The sequence below is a fragment of the Salmo salar genome, chromosome 06 (assembly GCF_965601325.2).
Source record: "Salmo salar chromosome 06, fSalSal1, whole genome shotgun sequence".
Taxonomy (NCBI): domain Eukaryota; kingdom Metazoa; phylum Chordata; class Actinopteri; order Salmoniformes; family Salmonidae; genus Salmo; species Salmo salar.
The window spans coordinates 15,759,745-15,781,792 of NC_138296.1; the positions used below are offsets into that span (position 1 = coordinate 15,759,745).

Genomic DNA, 22,048 nt, shown 5'->3' on the forward strand with positions numbered 1-22,048 from the left:
CATGCAAATATAACTTGTCTGTGTATAGTCGTATATAAGACAACTGCTGGGACTGCCCCAGCAGAGCTCCTGACAGACGTTCACTATGGTGCATTGAGTTGGTTGGAACCTCTCCAGCGCGCTGACAATAAACAATGGTTCATTTAAGATTGACTTTGAGTGTCCCTGTGTAAGAATTTTTCCACAACACCCTGTTCATTAATGTGCAAGGCACCTAATGCCAGACTCAAGCAACGGTTCATCCACACTGTGTATTACAGCTAACAAACACTTTGGAAATGTACAAAGAGAGGGCCTACTTCTTCATTGACTTGAGGATGTAGTTGTAGTTGTTGAGGAGGAAGATGGCCCCGAGAGCGTGGTCCTCGTACACCTTGGCCTTACTCTGTAGGTTGTACTGGAGATGCTCCAGCACTTTACCTGGAGAAGGGAAATCATAAACATCAAGTAAAACCACATAGCCACCACATGGGGGCAGTCAAGGTTCCTCATGTAAAACCACATAGCCACCACATGGGGGCAGTCAAGGTTCCTCATTTAAAACCACATAGCCACCACATGGGGGCAGTCAAGGCACTTGAACTAAACACCACCCTGTGGCTGATTCTGACTCACAATCAGGGGTGAAAGCAGATTACATTTTTGCCAGTATGGCACCTCCAGTATCGAATTTACTTTCTTTGGAGCCAAAAGCCAGAAGCCAGCATATTGCCTTAGCTTAAAGGTGTCCGCATGCTTCCCAGCCGAAACAGTTCGGAAGAGTTTGTGCATATATGACAACATTTTGTGATATTTTTCTTAGTTTTGTACTTCGTTAAGGGTTTTTTCAGTTGTTCGGGCACAAACATTTTTTTCTTGAGGCAGGCTGAAGTCGGTAGCTGAAGTCTACGCCCCTTCATCTGTGATTGGTCAACAGTAGGGATTCTTCAGTAAAGTCTTTGTTGTCATTCAATGAGAGACGACTCGTTTTTATGCAAATTTTTTCATTGAGAAACACTGCACCAAACATCTTTGTTAGATGTAAAGTTGCGCAACTAAGGTCTCTGCAAAAAACTTGCAAATTAATGACAGAATTCTTGAGCTATCTTAGATCAATTCTGACTAGAAATTTGGCTTGTCACCTAAAACACAATCAAGAGCATCCTGTCGGGCTGTATCACTGCCTGGTAAGGAAACTGCTCCGCCCACAACCGTAAGGCTCTCCAGAGGGTGCTGCGGTCTGCACAATGCATCACCGGGGGCAAACTACCTGCCCTCCAGGACACCTACACCACCTGATGTCACAGGAAGGCCAAAAAGATCAAGGACAACAACCACCCGAGCCACTGCCTGTTCACACCGCTAACATCCAGAAGGCGAGGTCAGTACAGGTGCATCAAAGCTGGGACCGAGAGACTGAAAAACAGCTTCTATCTCAAGGCCATCACTGTTAAACAACCATAACTAACAGAGTGGCTGCTGCCAACATACAGACTCAAATCTCTTGCCACTTTAATAAATGTAATAAATGTATTTAATAAAGGTATCACTAGTCACTTTAGATAATTCCACTTTAACAATGTCTACATGTCCTACATTACTCATCTCATATGTATATACTGTATTCTATACCATCTACTGCATCTTGCCTATGCCGCATGGCCATCGATCATCATATATTTATATGTACATATTCTTATTCATTCCTTTACATTTGTGTGTATAAGGTAGTCGTTGTGAATTTGTTAGATTACTTGTTAGATATTACTGCATGGTCGGAACAAGAAGCACAAGCATTTCGCTACACTCGCATTAACATCTGCTAATCATGTGTATGTGACCAATAAAATTTGATTTGATTATTTTGAGGAAGTGTAAACTGGCTACGGTGTCTCAAAATGGACAAACCATACTATTGCCACTTTTTTCTAATTTTTCAAGTGAAGGTATGCGAGCCCACTCGACTTCGGCTAGCCGCCAGCTGAACTGAAGCACGCGGACGCATTAAGACCCAACGGTTCAGCGTCTTGCCCTTGTCAAAGGTGTCATTCTGGATATTAGACACAGCCATGTTGAACACTCACAGACATAAGGACTCAGTGCTCTCTGATTGTCATTCCCCTTGGACTCCTGACTGTCTGATGGCTGTTCTTCTGATTCATCTGCATCTGGTGAACAAAACAGTTCCATATCTACACTGCACATCTTATCTCAATGAGGAAAAACCAACCATCTGGTTTTGTAAACGAATACTCAATCTAATAAACAAAGAGAAAGACTCCGTACCAGTGTCGTGTTGAATGTCCACTTGAACACTACTGGACACCTCCATAGTTACTGTGTCACTGTCTACATCATGAGGATAAAGGATGGACCGAACAGCATCTGCAAAGGACAGCAACTGCTGCAGGAAGAGAATGGTCTGGAGACAGTAAGAGAACAATTAACATATTACACATCTTAGGTTAGGTCAGTTCAAATGGGATAAAAAATTAAATATACTACTTCTACATTTAGTGAGAAACTGACATGTGTCTTCTGTCTAGTATCCCATGATACAACAATATAAGGAAACAAACACCCGCTGGAACAAAACACCCTTGTCCTTACTCAGTAAGCACATCAGCATTACTGATTCACTTAATTGAATGGAAACTGATGGACATGAAACATCAGAAAAGAGAGTTGTTACATTGCTGTTGAATTCATGAACCGTTCCATCCTTGGACATACTCTCCCTATCAGGGTTGCTCTGTGAGAGAAAGGGGGAAATGACAGTTTGGGGTTGAGTTTCTCAAAGCTTCCAGATCATTTTACGTCATAGGAATGTATGCAATCACGGCCCAAAAAATTATCTCAGTGCTATGAAGCTTTTGGGAAACTCAGCCAATTGTCTGTCTGATTAAATAATATTATTACAACGATCCAGTCAGAGGTTCCCTTGCTGGATGATGAAATGTTTTATCTTTCAAAGTCCTTCCAACTAAAACAATCTTTGAATGGTTAGAATGTCGTACCTTGACTTGAGCAGAAAAATCCTTCAGTGCTCTGACTGCCAGGGTCTTCATAGATGTAATGAGTTTGGAAAGCTTGGCCAAGGTGCCGCTTGTTGTGCACTGACAGGCAATATGAAACATGACATCACACAGTCAGCCATAATAATACAGTCGTGGCCAAAAGTTTTGAGAATGACACAAATATTCATTTTCACAAAGTCTGCTGCCTCAGTCAGTGTCTTTAGATATTTTTGTCAGATGTTACTGTGGAATACTGAAATATAATTACAATAATTTCATAAGTGTCAAAGGCTTTTATTGACAATTACATGAAGTTGATGCAAAGAGTCTGTAATGCGTGTATATGGGAGGCGAAGTCAAGTGCAGGAGAGCGGAGTACAATAAACAGGCGCACTTTAATACCGGTTACCAAATGACAGCACACAACACAAATAAGTGCCAAAAACACGGTCTAAAACAAAAGTGCAATGCCTGACACTCATCCACGTAACAAATAACATTCACTCACAAATACAACATGGGGAACAGAGGGTTAAATAATAAACAAGTGATTGGTGAGTGAAGTCAGGTGTAATAAGACAAAGACAGAACAAATGGAAAATGAAAAGTGGATCGGCGGTGGCTAGAAAGCCGGTGACGTCGACCGCCGAACGACGCCCGAACAAGGAGAGGGACCGACTTCGGAGAAGTCGTGACAGAGTCAATATTTTCAGTGTTCACCATTCTTTTTCAAGACCACTGCAATCCGCCCTGGCATGCTGTCAATTAACTTCTGGGCCACATCCTGACTGATGGTAGCCCATTCTTGCATAATCAATGCTTGGAGTTTGTCAGAATTTGTGGGGTTTTGTTTGACCACCCGCCTCTTGAGGATTGACCACAAGTTCTCAATGGGATTAAGGTCTGGGGAGTTTCCTGGCCATGGACCCAAAATATCGATGTTTTGTTCCCCGAGCCACTTAAGTTATCACTTTTGCCTTATAGCAAGGTGCTCCATTATGCTGGAAAAGGCATTGTTCGTCACCAAACTGTTCCTGTATGGTTGGGAGAAGTTGCTCTCGGAGGATGTGTTGGTACCATTCTTTATTCATGGCTGTGTTCTTAGGCAAAATTGTGAGTGAGCCCACTCCCTTGGCTGAGAAGCAACCCCACACATGAATGGTCTCAGGATGCTTTACTGTTGGCATGAAACAGGACTGATGCTTTTTTCCGGATGCCCCAAACAATCAGAAAGGGGATTCATCAGAGAAAATGACTTTACCCCAGTCCTCAGCAGTCCAATCCCTGTACCTTTTGCAGAATATCAGTCTGTCCCTGATGTTTTTCCTGGAGGGAAGTGGCTTCTTTGCTGCCCTCCTTGACACCAGGCCATCCTCCAAAAGTCTTCGTCTCACTGTGCGTGCAGATGCACTCACACCTGCCTGCTGCCATTCCTGAGCAAGCTTTGTACTGGTGGTGCCCCGATCCCGCAGCTGAATCAACTTTAGGAGACGTCCTGGCGCTTGCTGGACTTTCTTGGACGCCCTGAAGCCTTCTTCACAACAATTGAACCGCTCTCCTTGAAGTTCTTGATGATCCGATAAATGGTTGATTTAGGTGCAATCTTACTGGCAGCAATATCCTTGCCTGTGAAGCCCTTTTTGTGCAAAGCAATAATGACGGCACGTGTTTCCTTGCATGTAACCATGTTTGACAGAGGAAGAACAATGATTCCAAGCACCACCCTCCTTTTGAAGCTTCCAGTCTGTTATTCGAACTCAATCAGCATGACAGAGTGATCTCCAGCCTTGTCCTCGTCAACACTCACACCTGTGTTAACAAGAGAATCACTGACATGACGTCAGCTGGTCCTTTTGTGGCAGGGCTGAAATGCAGTGGAAATGTTTTTTTTGGGGGGGGGATTCAGTTAATTTGCATGGCAAAGAGGGACTTTGCAATTAATTGCAATTCATCTTATCACTCTTCATAACATTCTGGAGTATATGAAAATTGCCATCACACAAACTGAGGCAGCAGACTTTGTGACAATTAATATTTGTGTCATTCTCAAAACTTTTGGCCACGACTGTACATTTCCCTCAGTATACTGACCCCAATTCCAGACAATTCAGGAACACTGAAATTCCAATTCTCTTCAATGCTTTTCAAGGAGGAAAGTTTGGAATTGGAATTTGGTTAACTTTCTGAATTGACTGGAATTGAAATAGAATTTACCCCAACACTGACCCCCCCTGACCATTACAACCCCTGACCCTGACTCCCCAGACCATGACACCCCCTGACCCCAACCCTGTCCGCCCCAGACCATGACACCCCCCCTAAGCACACAACAATAGAGAGAAAGCTCAACTTTAAACTGTCCTCTCAGGATTATATGGCACCTTTAGTAATGTGTTAAACTCTTTGTCCTCCTCCAGGAGACGGCCCAGGACAGGTAACATGGCGACGAGGGCTGTGTAATCGTGATGTGAACAGGCTCGTCTGACAGAGGACACGATGTTCTCCCCATTCTGGATCAGCTGGTTCAGAGCCACCTGAAGGAAATAAGATTACAATTACAAATTAGAACAACATTATTGTCCACGCAATGTGGACATTTGTCTTCGGCTTCACCACTTAAAAACAGACATTAAACACCCTCATGAGCACATCATTCTCAAGACCATTAAATAAACTCATAAACAAAGTACAAAAGTGCTGCAGTGAAAGATTATGTACATAACACCATGTACACACCCTGTACATAACACCCTGTACATAACACCATGTACATAACATGTACATAATGACATCATTGGTCTAAAACTATAATCATCATCAAGACGTCAACTAGAATCATCAAGATACCTTACAGCCAGGGAGTCCAAATAGATCCACATCACCGCGGTAGTGTAAGATGTAGAACCATGTGTATATATAACCATGATGGTTATACACCTGTAATGATCTCCATTATGAAGAGCTCCTCATATTAAATGTTTGGTCATTTTGTGTATCATCTGGCCACTGTGAAGCCTTATAATAGCCAAAAGCAAATGTCCACATTTGTGTAGACATTGACAATAAAGTTGTAAGACTTAATTCATCACATTTTAATATCCTTCACTTCTGACCTGGATGAGAGTTTCAAAGGTATTGGAGCAGTTCAGAGGGAAGACTTTGGACACCATGGTGTATTCACTCTTGGCCAGGGACAAGAAGGCTGTGATGCAGGCCATGTAGGTTTCAATCTCAATGTCTAATATGCTGTCCCGCCCTAGTGACAAGACAGGAGTGAAAGGGTGAATGCCATGGAAACATCATGAACATTATATATCATCTTTCTATAGTTTAATGAAACCTTTATTTAACCAGGAAGTACCTTGATATAAAGAGTCCTTTATTTAACCAGGAAGTACTTTGATATAAGAAATCTAGGGTAATTTTTTAGGGAAACCTAGATCTATAGCATGCTTAGTAATATGTTCACAAAAAAATGTGCAAACAGAAAAGCATCCCCTGTAACTGTGTCTACAGTGGCTTGGGAAAGTATTCACCCCCTTGGCATTTATCCTACTTTGTTGCCTCACAACCTGGAATTAAAATAGATTTTTTGGGGAGTTTGTATCATTTGATTTATACAACATGCCTACCACTTTGAAGATACAAAATATTTTTTCTTGTGAAACAAACAAGAAATAAGACAAAAAAACTGAAAACTTGAGCATGCATAACTATTCACTCCCCAAAGTCAATACTTTGTAGAGCCACCTTTTGCAGCAATTACAGCTGCAAGTGTCTTGGGGTATGTCTCTATAAGCTTGACTTATCTAGCCACTGGTATTTTTGCCCATTCTTCAAGGCAAAACTGCTCCAGCTCCTTCAAGTTGGATGGGTTCTGCTGGTGTACAGCAATCTTTAAGTCACACCACAGATTCTCAATTGGATTGAGGTCTGGGCTTTGACTAGGCCATTCCAATACATTTAAATGCCTCCCCTTAAATCACTTGAGTGTTGCTTTAGCAGTATGCTTAGGGTCATTGTCCTGCTGGAAGGTGAACTGCCGTCCCAGTCAAATCTCTGGAAGACTGAAACAGGTTTCCCTCAAGAATTTCCCTGTATTTAGAGCCATCCATCATTCCTTCAAATTCTGACCAGTTTCCCAGTCCCTGCCGATGAAAAACATGTAGATGGTGTTCTCTGGTTGATGAGAGGTGTTGGGTTTGTGCCAGACACAGCGTTTTCCTTGATGGCCAAAAAGCAAAATTTTACTCTCATCTGACCAGAGTACCTTCTTCCATATGTTTGGGGAGTCTCCCACATGCCTTTTGGCGAACACCAAACGTGTTTGCTTATTTCTTTTCTTTAAGCAATGGCTTTTTTCTGGCCACTCTTCCGTTAAGCCCAGCTCTGTGGAGTGTACGGCTTAAAGTGGTCCTATGGACAGATACTCCAATCTCCGCTGTGGAGCTTCGCAGCTCCTTCAGGGTTATCTTTGGTCTCTTTGTTGCCTCTCTGATTAATGCCCTCCTTGCCTGGTCCATGAGTTTTGGTGGGTGGCCCTCTCTTGGCAGGTTTGTTGTGGTGCCATATTCTTTCAATTTTTTAATAATGGATTTAATGGTGCTCTGTGGGATGTTCAAAGTTTCGGATATTTTTTTATAACTCAACCCTGATCTGTACTTCTCCACAACTTTGTCCCTGACCTGTTTCGAGAGCTCCTTGGTCTTCATGGTTCCGCTTGCTTGGTGGTGCCCCTTGCTTAGTGGTGTTGCAGACTCTGGGGCCTTTCAGAACCGGTGTATATATACACTGAGATCATGTGACACCTAGATTGCACACAGGTGGACTTTACTTAACTAATTATGTGACTTCTGAAGGTAATTGATTGCACCAGATCTTATTTAGGGGCTTTATAGCAAAGGGGGTGAATACATATTTTCACTTTTCAGTTTTAATTTTTTTTGAGACAATTCTTTTTTTTCATTTCACTTCACCAATTTGGAATATTTTGTGTATGTCCACTACATTAAAATCAATTTAAATTACAGGTTGTAATGCAAAAAAAATTGAAAAACACCAAGGGGGATAAATACTTTTGCAAGGCACTGTATAACCATCATGAAGGTGGTGTGCAAGGTGGACTTTCATTACCTGTTTTTTTGTTCTTCTTGACGGCAGAATCCACACGCTTGCTCTGCAGCACCGGGCAGAGGAGGTTCCTACTCTTGTGGTCCTTCAAACCCTTCATGGAGCAGTCCAACTGATTGGAGCGCACCTTGGCGTAGTGGGCCTTGGGGTCTGTGGAACAATAACAGCAAGACTGATCACCATGAGCACTGATCAATGGAGCAAAGGGTGTTTATGTTGTGCTGTTGGGACGCAGGTTCAAATCCTAGGTCCGCTGTGGCAGAGATAAACCGTGTTATAGATACACGAGCCCTAGAACATAAAGAAACAGATACAACAAACATAATACAATCAAGTGAAGGATAATTGTGCAGGGAGAGGTCAGGGAAACTCCCCAGAGAGGACTTGTGGGAGGGTCTTGGCCCTCACCAAAACGTCAGTTCAGTTACATATATTTAAGAAAGCTAATTGACGCAGATACGCCTCCACCCTCTCAATAGAAGAGATGCCACCTAGGCTGCGTTTAACTTACCAAAGACTGGGCTGGGCTTGGGTCTGAAGTATGGCAGGATGTAGGAGGTGGAAGCTGGGGGATTGGGTTTGCAGGATGGGAAGGTATGGGAGGTGGAGTCTCTAGGCAGAAATGGGATGGACTCCAAAGATGGTTGCCTAATATCGGGAATATTCAGTCTGCTGCATGGCTTCGAGGTGGATACCTTGGTGAAAGAGCTACTGGATTCCAGTTTTCCGAGGGAGTCTAGTGATGAATTCTTGTCTAGTGATGGCTTTCTGTCCAGGGACTGTGTTTTGAATTTACCAATTGACTTCAGGCCGAGCATCTTGGTGAACAAGCTGTTTGCTTTCAGTTTTCCAAGAGAGTCCATTGATGACTTGTTTTCTATTGATGGCTTTCTGCCTAGAGACTGTGTTTTGAGTTTGGAGCAGTAGGACTTCTTGGTGAAAAAGCTGCTGGGCTCCAGTTTTCCCAGAGAGTGGTGGGATGGGTTTCTTTCCAGTGACCGTGTTTTGAATTTGCTGGCAGAGACTCTCCTCTTAGCTGTCAGAGCTGCATCCTCACCTTGATTAACACTGACATCATTAGCATCCTCACCTGGATTAACACTGACATCATTAGCATCCTCACCTGGATTAACACTGGCATCATTAGCATTTGCTGCACTCTGCCTTTAACATCAGGGTTTGGTTCAGTAGGGGCCAGCAATGTAGAACACATATTTGCAACGTCTTATTAGACATGTTTCAAAATAGTACTTTTTTTTCCTTAAAGAACACGACCCAAGAATCCACTGAATTATGTGGTTTAACTTTACACCAGGGTTGGGATCAATTCCATTTAGAAAGTAAATTGCAAATTTCCCTCACTGAAAAGCATTGAAGTGAATTGGAATTTCAGTGTACTTCTGGAATTTACTGGAATTGACCCCAACCCCGGTTTACAACATGGACAACAATGCTGAGAGTAGGGACCTTACCTACAGTATCAGCCAGGTGGAGATGGGCAGTACCACTACCTTACCTACAGTATCAGCCAGGTGGAGATGGGCAGTACCACTACCTTACCTACAGTATCAGCCAGGTGGAGATGGGCAGTACCACTACCTTACCTACAGTATCAGCCAGGTGGAGATGGGCAGTACCACTACCTTACCTACAGTATCAGCCAGGTGGAGATGGGCAGTACCACTACCTTACCTACAGTATCAGCCAGGTGGTGATGGGCTACCACTACCTTACCTACAGTATCAGCCAGGTGGAGATGGGCAGTACCACTACCTTACCTATCAGCCAGGTGGAGATGGAGATGATGTCTTGAAGCCTAGTTTGGGGTATGAGTTGTACCTCCTCCACTCCGCCTGCAGACCCATTCAGTGACTTTTTGGCCAGGACATCCAGGATTTTGACTGTCTGCACTGGCTTGCTGTAGCGCCCCAACAGGACTTGGAACTCGGACTCCAGCTGTGACTTGGCACCCTCTAAACGGCCTCTCTGCAAAAACGTTTAGAGCAGTGTTGGGGTCAATTCCATTTCAAACCCAGTCAATTTAGAAAGTCAACCAAATGTCAGTTCCTATTCCAAATGTTCCTCATTGAAAAGCATTGAAGAGAATTGAAATTAGAATTTCAGGGGACTTCCTGAAATGACTGGAATTGAACCCAACTGTGGTTTAGAGATCTTAGTTTACTACCATACCCCGTTCAAAGGCACTTCAATATTTTTTCTTGCCCTTTACCCTCTGAATGGCACACATACACAATCCATGTCTTGATTGTCTCAAGGCTTAAAAATCCTTCTTTAACCTGTCACCTCCCCCCTTCATCTACACTGATTGAAGTGGATTTAACAAGTGACATCAATAAGGGATGGTAGCTTTCACTTGGATTCACCTGGTCAGTCTATGTCATGGACAGAGCAGGTGTTCATGTTATGTACACTCACTGTGTGCTGTACGTTCAAATCAGAGGATCTAACAGTTATTGGATAGTGACTATATAGTGATTTAATAGCGACCATTTCTTCTAGTAAAATAAGGCATCTTGTGACTAATGAGCACCCTTTCACTGAAGCGAAGCATACTCTATTCTCTTGTCCAACTGTTTGATAGTACTCATACTTCTACAAAGAGAACCTGGCTTGATTGAATTAGATGGCAACAGAAATACATGAAGACAGTGTTACCAGCATATTCAGCTCAGGCCCGTCCGGGTCTTCCTGTTGAAAGTACGCCTCTGCTTTCTTGAGTCGGTGAACACAGGCTAGATAGTCAGAAAGTCTTCCTGTAGGCCTTGGCAAAGAATCACATGTACAAAATGATGTATTTCATTCTAAAATGATCAGTTGATCAGTCATGTATTTGACACAAATATGACTATTCTCCCTGTCCTTCTCCCTTGACCCATACTGAACCTCTATTAACAGAACATCATACTGAACCTCTATTAACAGAACATCATACCAAACATCTACTAACAGAACATCATACCGAACCTCTATTAACAGATCATACCGAACCTCTACTAACAGATCATACCGAACGTCTATTAACAGATCATCATACTGAATGACTACTAACAGATCATCATACTGAACCTCTACTAACAGAACATCATACTGAACCTCTACTAACAGAACATCATACTGAACCTCTACTAACAGAACATCATACTGAACCTCTACTAACAGAACATCATACCGAACCTCTACTAACAGAACATCATACTGAACCTCTACTAACAGAACATCATACTGAACCTCTACTAACAGAACATCATACCGAACAACTACTAACAGAACATCATACTGAACCTCTATTAATAACAGAACATCATACTGAACCTCTATTAACAGAACATCATACTGAACCTCTATTAACAGAACATCATACTGAACCTCTACTAACAGAACATCATACCGAACCTCTACTAACAGAACATCATACTGAACCTCTACTAACAGAACATCATACTGAACCTCTATTAACAGAACATCATACTGAACCTCTACTAACAGAACATCATACCGAACCTCTACTAACAGAACATCATACTGAACCTCTACTAACAGAACATCATACCGAACCTCTACTAACAGAACATCATACCGAACGTCTATTAACAGAACATCATACTGAACCTCTATTAACAGAACATCATACCGAACCTCTATTAACAGAATATCATACTGAACCTCTATTAACAGAATATCATACTGAACCTCTATTAACAGAATATCATACTGAACCTCTATTAACAGAATATCATACTGAACCTCTATTAACAGAATATCATACTGAACCTCTACTAACAGAACATCATACTGAACCTCTACTAACAGAACATCATACTGAACCTCTACTAACAGAACATCATACCGAACCTCTACTAACAGAACATCATACCGAACCTCTACTAACAGAACATCATACTGAACCTCTATTAACAGAACATCATACTGAACCTCTATTAACAGAACATCATACTGAACCTCTATTAACAGAACATCATACTGAACCTCTACTAACAGAACATCATACTGAACGACTACTAACAGAACATCATACTGAACCTCTATTAACAGAACATCATACTGAACCTCTACTAACAGAACATCATACCGAACGTCTACTAACAGAACATCATACCGAACGTCTACTAACAGAACATCATACCGAACCTCTACTAACAGAACATCATACCGAACCTCTATTAACAGAACATCATACCGAACCTCTACTAACAGAGCATCATACCGAACCTCTATTAATAACAGAACATCATACCGAACCTCTACTAACAGAACATCATACTGAACGACTACTAACAGAACATCATACTGAACCTCTATTAACAGAACATCATACTGAACCTCTACTAACAGAACATCATACTGAACCTCTATTAACAGAACATCATACTGAACCTCTACTAACAGAACATCATACTGAACCTCTACTAACAGAACATCATACTGAACCTCTATTAACAGAACATCATACTGAACCTCTATTAACAGAACATCATACCAAACATCTACTAACAGAACATCATACCGAACCTCTATTAACAGATCATACCGAACCTCTACTAACAGATCATACCGAACGTCTATTAACAGATCATCATACTGAATGACTACTAACAGATCATCATACTGAACCTCTACTAACAGAACATCATACTGAACCTCTACTAACAGAACATCATACTGAACCTCTACTAACAGAACATCATACTGAACCTCTACTAACAGAACATCATACTGAACCTCTACTAACAGAACATCATACTGAACCTCTACTAACAGAACATCATACCGAACCTCTACTAACAGAACATCATACTGAACCTCTATTAATAACAGAACATCATACTGAACCTCTATTAACAGAATATCATACTGAACCTCTACTAACAGAACATCATACCGAACGTCTATTAACAGAACATCATACCGAACAACTACTAACAGAACATCATACTGAACCTCTACTAACAGAACATCATACTGAACCTCTATTAACAGAACATCATACCGAACGTCTATTAACAGAACATCATACTGAACCTCTATTAACAGATCATACCGAACGTCTATTAACAGAACATCATACTGAACCTCTACTAACAGAACATCATACTGAACCTCTACTAACAGAACATCATACCGAACAACTACTAACAGAACATCATACTGAACCTCTACTAACAGAACATCATACTGAACCTCTATTAACAGAACATCATACCGAACGTCTATTAACAGAACATCATACTGAACCTCTATTAACAGATCATACCGAACGTCTATTAACAGAACATCATACTGAACCTAAATTAACAGAACATCAGTAGTACTCTTTTCACTCTCTCGTTTCTTCCCTAAACAAACTGTGCTGGCTTGGATCATTGTCCTTTTCCAGTATAATTCCAGAGACTAAATGTAACCTAACCAGGCCAGTGCAGGCCAACTCCACACAGTATTGTGAATAGGGTATACGAGGTCAAATATGGGGCTTGTGTGTGTGTTTGTGTCATTGTTCTCCCTACTCTCACCCCTGTATGATGACCTTGTCTGTGTCTCGGACGGCTTGGTAATGGCTGATGGCATCATCTAGGTAGAATAATGTCTTCTGCATTGTCCCCTTCAGCTGCAGTAGGTTCTGTGTGCTGTCGTGCATGGGAATGACCGAGTTCTCCAGGTGCTCCAAACGGCCCTCCAACGATGAGAGAATGGACACCTAGGACACCACACCTTGAGCTCCACTGTCTCACGTTAAAGCTTGCATAGAACTGAAGCTATCTTAATAAGACATGGCATTTGAACTCTACTTCATTTGCAATTCAATACATTAACTCACCAATACGTTTTAGCTAATAATATTCTGTAAGAAGTGCAGAAACTCAAGTAGTAGCACATTTGAGGTGTGGTACTCAGTTCCAGTGAGTTCCTGCCTAAGTCAAGCACTGATTTAATTAATATCTGTGACAGTAACGTTAGTTGGACACAAGTCAGGTAGCTAACAGTTAGCCAGCTAGCTTATGTAAGAGGATTCAAGTTTTCTTTGCTTTCAGATTTAGCTTACCATGCCTTTAGTCAGCTGTTCACTTCTTTTGAGGCTGTCGCTAACGAATGTCAGCAGATCTTGATCCTTGAGAAGAAAATGGATTGGTAGCTAGCTAGTTTAATCTAATTTGGCTAACGTTAGCTCTTCCTACAGCAAATATTATTGTCCCATTTAATGAGGCTAAAGTGAGTTCTCATACAAATAGTCAAAACGTTAATAGTAAGTCTACTTACTCCTCTAGCAAGCAATGTCATATAATATCAGGACAGACATGTGAAGGGTTCACTAGCCAATGTGTGGTCTGAATGACACCCTAACCCAGGCGTGTTACTAGCAAGCTACAGCTGCTAACGTTAGTCCTAGTTCATGGATGATAACTTGATTTGCTAACGCTAACGTTAGCTACTGTAACGTTAACTAGCCAGCGAGCCAAACGTTACCCGTTTGAGCTTCTCCTCAATCTTCTCTCTCCACAAATATGTTTCATCTCTCGCAGTCATTCTGCTAACAATTCCCTTCTTAGGTATAACTTTACTATTTTATTGTCAAGCATTTGTAAAACAGTTCACCCCCTGCCAGGTAAATTAGTTAGCCAACTGAAATACAGATTAAAAGGGTTGTTGACGGTTGGTCAAGTGGCTTCTGCTTCTTTGCGCCAAACTTCCAAGGACAAATTCCATTGGCTTGGCTGCATTTAGTGTGGACATTTTTTTGCATGACATTATTACAACTCACTTGACACACACACACTTTAAAAAAAAAATCATTTCACCCAGACATTTTATGTAAATATAACATTTACAAATGTCTTATATTACAATCAGCAGTTATCAATCATTAACTAGGTTGAATTTGAATATTTAGCAGGAAAACAAATTAAATAAACATACAAAGAAACCTAGTAGTATCTTAGTTTTCTACTACAGTTTGTAGGACTCTGTAGGAAACAACCCTGTGCCCTCAGAATAGAGAGATGCCTTCCACCTGTTCAACAGGAATTAAGAAAAATAACAGTAGCCTATGCCTCAGTTAAAGCAAGGCAAGATCCTCTTGATAACATAAAATATTACATTAGCAGAAATGCTAATGTTTCTTCTCTCTGCACATCCACCTCTAGGGTCCCTGTTTGGCCATTGCCTATATAAACAAAACAAACATGAATGTTTAGATGGCAGAAATATCATATAACTATATTATCACAGACAAAAGTAGTCCATGTTGCAACTGAAGCCGATCTCAAATGGGAAATACAATTGTAGTCTAAATGAAAAATGAGTTGGTGTTTATTATCTTCCGAATTGCTACCTATGAGCTGAAATGTCTAATATGATCTGTTTTTAAAATAAGAACTATATACCTGTTTGAAGAACTGGCTGCCAAGGTAGTTGGTTGCCATGCTCCTCAAGTTGGTCTTCCCGCCTACTTTGCAGCGCACATATCCATACAGGTTGGCCCACTGCAAGGCCACACCCATGATCACCACTGCCTGCAAGGGGACATGACATAAAAATGCAATGCGTTGTGATTATTTATGTTTCTTTGAGAACCCAAAACAATGCATGTATCTGTTTAAGTTCAAATCATATAGCTAGCTTCATACTAGGTTTGACATATTAATTATCCAGTAGGAAAATAGAGATGTCTAAATTCAAATGGAGAAAGGAAAGGTACTGAACCCACCAGCCACTTAAACTTGAAGGAGAAGAGAGTACTGAACACAAAGATGACCCAGAGGACTGGACACACAACCAGACCCAGCCAGAAGATCTGTGATTCAGAGTTGGTTGGAACTTTTCTACTGGTTGCCTACAGAGAGAGTTGGGAAAAATAAGCACATGATGATGTTCTACAGAAGTCTTAGTTGTTGCAATTCTTTGAGACGCAGACTCTGTGCTTTGTTTAATTGATTGAACAGTTTGATTTTCTATATACCGTTTTTTGGGGTGGGTGCAATTTTCATAAGCCCTCTTGGATTTCCAAACTCACCTTGTTGTTCATCTGCACTGTTTGTCTTTCACTTGTATTTTGTGGGTGCGAATAAATAAACGAAAACTAAACTAATATACAGGCACAACTACAACTCCACTCAGCCTGTTACCAACCCTTAGTAACCTTCTGGGAGAAAAAAAAATGGTGTTTGACCAGATACAATGCTATTTTACAGTAAAAAAAAAATTGTCTGAGAGAAATTGATAAAAAAGATTGTAGGGGCTGTTTTGTTAGACTTCAGTGCAGCTTTTGACATTATTGATCATAGTCGGCTGCTGGAAAAACGTATGTGTTATGGCTTTACACCCCCTGCTACATTGTGGATAAAGAGTTACTTGTCTAACAGAACAGAGGCTTTAATGGAAGCCTCTCCAACATAATCCAAGTAGAATCAGGAATTCCCCAGGGTAGGTGTTTAGGCCCCTTACTTTTTTCAAACTTTATTAATGACATGCCGCTGGCTTTGAGTAAAGCCAGTGTGTCTATGTAAGAGGATGACTCAACACTATACACTTCAGCTACTACGGCGACTGAAATTACTGCAACACTTAACAAAGAGCTGCAACTAGTTTCAGAATGGGTGGCAAGGAATAACTTGGTCCTAAATATTTCCAAAACTAAAAGCATTGTATTTGGGACAAATCAACCCTTAAACCTCAACTAAATGAATAATGTGGAAATTGACCAAGTTGAGGTGACTAAACTGCTTGCAATAAACCTGGATTGTAAACTGTCATGGTCAAAACATATTGATACAACAGTAGCTAAGATGGGGAGAAGTCTGCCCATAATAAAGTGCTGTTCTGCCTTAACAACACTATCAACAAGGCAGCTCCTACAGGCCTTAGTTTTGTCACACCTGGACTACTGTTCAATAGTGTGGTCAGGTGCCACAACGAGGGACTTTGGAAAATTACAATTGGCTCAGAACAGGGCAGCATGGCTGGCCCTTGGACATACATGGGGAGCTAACATTAATGATATGCATGTAAATCTCTCATGGCTCAAAGTGCGTGAGAGGTTGACTTCATTACTACTTGTTTTTGTAAGAAGTGTTGACGAGCTGAACATACCGATCTTTGTTTAAACTACTAGCACACAGCTCAGACACCCATGCATACACGGAAGAAGAAGAAAAAATGTATGAAATGTATGCATTCACTGTAAGTCGCTCTGTAAGTCGCTCTGGATAAGAGCATCTGCTAAATGACTAAAATGTAAATGTAATGTAAATGTAATACCCCACAAGACATGCCACCAGAGGTCTCTTCACAATCCCCAAGTCCAGAACAGACTATGGGAGGCGCACAGTACTACATAGAGCCATGACTACATGGAACTCTATTCCACAACAGGTAACTCATGCAGGCAGTAGAATCAGACTTATTTTTTTTAAATAGATAAAAATACACCTTATGGAACAGCGGGGACTGTGAAGAGACACACAAATCAACAGACACACGCATACAAGTACTAGCACACACGTATATTGTAATATGCTATTATATATTTTGTATTGTAGATATGTAGTGGTTATATGATGACTGTTTTATCTTTTGTTTTATATGCAAGTGCCTTAATGTGTTTGGACCCCTGGCAGAGTAATGGGGAGCCGTAATAAATACAAATATAGTCATGGACTATAGTGCAACCGTACCGGTCTGGACTCAAACACCCAGTGGCTCTGTCCATCCTCATCCACCTGGTTCCACCACCTGAGGCCCACCATCAACCTGCCAGACACATTCTGAGAAAGAAACACAATGGGATCACTCACCAACTGGACCTATAAAACACACAACTTTGACCCTTTTCACACTACTCTGTCAAGCTGTGCTGTACTAGCCTGGCCTGGTTACACATCCAACATAGTTGCTGGAAACATGTGGGAAAGGGCAATGTGAAAAGAAAATATCCAGGCCAACACAATAGTGTGAAAAGGGTATCACCAAATTGAAGTTGTACCACATCAAACTGTTAGAACCCACCCACCTTGACTGTCCAGAAGTCACATGAAAGGAGGAGGATGATGGTGACCATACAGACGATGAAGCTACTGCTCAGGATTTCACACAGTAGGTAGACTAAGATGGCACTGGTGCGGAAGAAGAGATGGAAGAACGCGGCCAGGGGATGCCTAAAACAAGAGCAGGTTTTGATCACACACGAGAGAGAGTTCACATTTACAGCAAAACAACATCTCTTGTTCTGGTAGGTCAGAATAGCTGATATGGGTTGAAATGAACATATCCGTTTGTTCTGTTACTCCTCATCAATAGTGAATCAACTTCCAAAACGCACTTGATTTCTGATTTCTTCTGTCTGGTGGCGGTGGGGGCATCATCGTCGTCGTCACCAAAGAGTGGAGCATCTGCCTCCTGTGAATCCTTTCAAGAAAGAAATGAGCTGTGAGGCGCATTTTGAGGTGGCTAACACTTAGATAGCTACTACTGTACAGCTAACTAAATGACATGACAGTGAGTGACACACTAATTAGATGGCTCTGGGGTAATTTGTGCATTCTAGCTAAATAGTTCGGGTTTAAAACCTTACAAAGGTTTATCTATTCAAATAATTGCATAAAAACGTAGCTAGCTAAAAGAACAAGTGAAGTTAAGTGAGCAAGCTAGCTAACAGTTAGCTAGTAAGGCTCACTGAAGTAGGGCAACACAAAGTCAGCTATCGTTAGCTAAGAAAAACGCCATGAGAGCAACTTGAACAGTAAAGCGTTACCAGGCATAGTGTCATCAATAATTAAAGACATAAAACAACTTATTTGTTTGAAAATAGTAAGAGATCTCACCAGTCTCATCATCTTTGACACTCACTTCCGGATGACGTGTAGGTAAACAACAAACATGCTTGTATGAAGGACCCCACTCATGGGTGCAGAATACCTTGCCCGATTGCAACTTTGTACAAATCTGAACCAGAGATTTGAAAATCTAATGTGATGTGAAATGGGATATCACTAATTGTATAAATTAATTTATTAATTCATAAAAAATATATTCATGGCGATATCTTTACCTCAACTTGAACATAACTTACTGCTTGTAATTAGACTGATCATTTTCAGGTCTTTCATTTTTAATGGTTTCATTTCATACCCAGCTTGATCATCTGCAAATCGTTTCACCCCCAAGAAAAGGAATCCACCACCAATATGTATAGCGCCCACACGACCCTATATCAGAGGTGCGTTCAATTGTTGCAGAACGGTTAGTTCTGAACAACACGTTTCCCCAAAACGTTCTTGAACAGACTTTGATGTATGTTTGCGCCTATGACCGTAAATATGAAGGTTTGCTTCCATTTGGTGGGTGTGGCTTGAAGCAATGAGTGACGTTTTTAAAGGGCAGTGGCCATGCGGACAGCACAACCTCCTCATATTTTTCAACTAGTCGTTCAGTACAGAAATGTTTCCGTTCAATTCAATACTGAACGCAGCCCAGGGTTTCCCAAACTCGGTCCTATGTGCACATTTTGTTTTTTGCCCTAGCGCTACAAAGCTGATTAAGTTAATCAACGTTTGATGATGAGTTGGTTATTTTAATCAGCTGTGTAGTGCTAGTGAAAAAAACAAAATGTGCACACAGGAAGGACCCAGGACCGAGTTTGGGAAACCCTGCCTTAAATGACTGGTCGCAATCAAGGGAGTATATGGGAACAGAGTTTGACAAATCTTTTTATTTTATTTTTTTAACATAGAATGTTTAGATTTAACACTGATGAGTTCCCAATGACTTTTCTTTATTTCAATTCCACTGCTGGTCACAAGAAACTTCACTATAGTAGCTTTTACTTTTACTGTAGATGCAATTTCTTTTAACACTATACAGTTTTCACCATACAGTTTTTAGGCATAAAGGCTATGAAAAGGTGTAGGCCTAAATCAAATCACTTTTCTTTCATAGAGACATCTACACTGTTATTTTGGGGCATTATTGCTGTGGGTGCAGCAGCAGTTAATCTTTGACCAGCCGGTAAAGATGAGTGTCTACCAGAGCTCATCAACTTCATAATCTGGGAACCTGTGCACTCACTCCCTCATGTGACAGTCACACTGTCAGAGACAAAGGTCACCCCGTAGTCCATCCACTTCTGTCACAAGCATTCAGGATGCCAAAAACACCAGACGTGTTTCTTCTCCTCGGTCTCTGTCTGTTTGGGGCAGCTGACGCCCTGTACAAGCAGTGGATACCCGACACTAACTATGAAAACAAGACCAACTGGGACAAAGGGTCCGTGCCCTGCGGTAACGACATAGTGCAGTTCTCGGCTCAGAGGAAAGTGTCTGTGTACGTGGAGACGGTCCACTCCGTCCAGGAGATGCGGCTACCGGTGGACGGAGAGTTCATCCTTCCCTCGGGGGGCGGCTTCACGGTCAGTAATGGAGGGGACCCCGGTTGCGGGGCGGGTGTCACCGCCCAGTTCAAAGATGCAGAGTCTCTGCAGTGGTTCAACCCAGCGCTGTGGCAGGCGGCAGAGTCTTTAGACGACCTGGAGAAAGGTCGCTTCCTGTTCTCGGTACACGAGGAGAGCGTACCCTGCCAGTATGACAACGTGTTGTTCCGCGCTGGCTCCTCGTTCCGCGTGGACACCACCTCCAACCAGCCCAGTGTCCCTGTCCAGAGTGTGTCCATTCTGGGGAAGAAGTTCAGCAGCAGCTCCGAGTTCACCCATTATCTGGGGTCACACTCTGGCCGGCTGCAGTTCCACGGAACCTCATCCCCCAGCGTCGGGGCTTCTGGCTGCAGTGATGCCTCTGGCTGCGACTGTGGGAACTCTGCGAATCACAACAGGATCTGCGGCACTGTGACATGCGCTCCTATGAGCTGTAAGAAGCCACTGTACCCCACGGGACATTGCTGTGACGTGTGCGGCGCCATCGTCACCATCCAGTATTCCTCAGGCTTCAACTTTGAGTCTTATCGGAATCGACTGCAGCACCTCTTCCTTGGTCTGCCCTCGTACCAATCCATTCAGCTAGGCATGTCTAAGGTGCTCAAATCTCAGTATTTCCTTGGGGTGATCCCACGTGCGGCTGCAGCCGAGATCCAGATCGTGCTCCTGGATGGGGAGTCTGGTCCGGTGGCAGAGGCCCTGGCTCGGGACATATTGAAGGACATCCAAGCCCAAGGCTCAAACCTGGGAATAACCGGGGCTGAGTTCCAGGCCTCTTCTGGGGCCACCAGTGGTGACGGGGCAGGGGACAACGCAGGAGTTGTGGTTGGAGCCGTGTTCGGGGTCCTGATAGTAGTCATTGGTCTTCCCCTCCTGGGTGTCCTCTTCCGCAGAGGCGTCATAAAAATGCCAACCATGCCCACCATCTCCATCCCTTCTCTGAGCAGCTTAAGGAGAAGCCAGGAGGAGATAGGGGACTTCACGGACCACGGCTTTGAAAACCCCATCTTCGACAAGCCCACCATGATGCCCGAAGTACCCGGTATCTATGGGACTGAAGCCGCCAACTCTATCTCCCTGACGCCGTCAGGTGTGCATTTTGTTAATCCCGCGTATGATGAGAACGAGACCTCAATCGATTTCCCTGCCTGAGACTGTGTGTGATGGTATCTGTAAATATTTTGTGCACATTCTTCTGAGAATAATTTCTTACGTGTTGTAATATATCTGAAATGTAAAAATAATGTTTCATGCTTAAATTCAAATGAAGTATTAGGTATTTTAAAAAGTCAACAATGAAAGACACCCCTTGAACTCATCTGGGTAGTTAGTACTCAGCACAATGTCAAATAAACATAGTATGTTTTTGCCAATGAAAGACCAATCATAGCATTTAGCAAGTCAGTCACTTGCTAACCTGTTCCAATAAAAACGGCAGTTAAAAAGTTATTACTCAATCCCTCAG

At 42.1% G+C, this 22,048-nt stretch overlaps 3 protein-coding genes across 4 annotated transcripts in view; 1 reads left to right on the forward strand and 2 right to left on the reverse strand.

Moving 5' to 3' along the window:
- Nucleotides 1-14,714, reverse strand: part of LOC106606389 (exocyst complex component 7) — a 21,684-nt gene extending 6,970 nt beyond the window's left edge. The window contains exons 1-14 of the mRNA XM_014202549.3: nucleotides 14,628-14,714; nucleotides 14,206-14,271; nucleotides 13,676-13,860; nucleotides 10,803-10,908; nucleotides 9,905-10,112; nucleotides 8,638-9,183; nucleotides 8,130-8,276; nucleotides 6,110-6,252; nucleotides 5,378-5,530; nucleotides 2,997-3,095; nucleotides 2,672-2,731; nucleotides 2,266-2,401; nucleotides 2,064-2,147; nucleotides 300-420 (exon numbers count right to left, since the gene is read on the reverse strand). Coding sequence (XP_014058024.2) covers nucleotides 300-420; nucleotides 2,064-2,147; nucleotides 2,266-2,401; nucleotides 2,672-2,731; nucleotides 2,997-3,095; nucleotides 5,378-5,530; nucleotides 6,110-6,252; nucleotides 8,130-8,276; nucleotides 8,638-9,183; nucleotides 9,905-10,112; nucleotides 10,803-10,908; nucleotides 13,676-13,860; nucleotides 14,206-14,271; nucleotides 14,628-14,687 — 2,114 coding nt within the window. The 5' untranslated portion in view covers nucleotides 14,688-14,714. The remainder of the gene's footprint in view (nucleotides 1-299; nucleotides 421-2,063; nucleotides 2,148-2,265; nucleotides 2,402-2,671; nucleotides 2,732-2,996; nucleotides 3,096-5,377; nucleotides 5,531-6,109; nucleotides 6,253-8,129; nucleotides 8,277-8,637; nucleotides 9,184-9,904; nucleotides 10,113-10,802; nucleotides 10,909-13,675; nucleotides 13,861-14,205; nucleotides 14,272-14,627) is intronic.
- A 236-nt stretch (nucleotides 14,715-14,950) lies between these two features.
- Nucleotides 14,951-19,482, reverse strand: LOC106606391 (Golgi apparatus membrane protein TVP23 homolog B). Of its 2 annotated transcripts, XM_014202554.3 has the most exons (8): nucleotides 19,228-19,482; nucleotides 18,980-19,100; nucleotides 18,478-18,563; nucleotides 18,169-18,313; nucleotides 17,834-17,923; nucleotides 15,868-15,993; nucleotides 15,545-15,673; nucleotides 14,951-15,324 (listed from the first exon to the last, which is right to left on the reverse strand). In XM_014202554.3, the coding sequence occupies exons 2-8, from the start codon at nucleotides 18,989-18,991 to the stop codon at nucleotides 15,301-15,303; spliced, it is 612 nt and encodes a 203-aa protein (XP_014058029.2). In that variant the 5' UTR covers nucleotides 18,992-19,100; nucleotides 19,228-19,482; the 3' UTR covers nucleotides 14,951-15,300. The 2 variants fall into 2 exon arrangements, with proteins under 2 accessions (XP_014058029.2, XP_014058028.2); XM_014202553.3 differs by having other exon boundaries at nucleotides 18,980-19,445.
- Nucleotides 19,483-20,238: 756 nt separating this feature from the next.
- LOC106606392 (protein amnionless-like) lies at nucleotides 20,239-22,040 on the forward strand. The gene has a single exon (XM_014202555.3). The coding sequence runs from the start codon at nucleotides 20,299-20,301 to the stop codon at nucleotides 21,733-21,735; it is 1,437 nt and encodes a 478-aa protein (XP_014058030.1). The 5' UTR covers nucleotides 20,239-20,298; the 3' UTR covers nucleotides 21,736-22,040.
- The last annotated feature ends 8 nt before the right edge of the window (nucleotides 22,041-22,048 follow it).

Excerpts from the sequence above, each read along its gene's own strand:
- LOC106606391 (XM_014202554.3), bottom strand. Across the intron at positions 18,314-18,477 it reads CAGAAGAAATCAGAAATCAA|GCATCCCCTGGCCGCGTTCT; the intron begins GTGCGTTTTGGA and ends CTCTTGTTTTAG. Across the intron at positions 15,674-15,867 it reads CCTTCAAGTTTAAGTGGCTG|GCAGTGGTGATCATGGGTGT; the intron begins GTGGGTTCAGTA and ends GTCCCCTTGCAG.
- LOC106606392 (XM_014202555.3), top strand. The coding sequence starts at position 20,299 with ATGCCAAAAACACCAGACGTGTTTCTTCTCCTCGGTCTCTGTCTGTTT.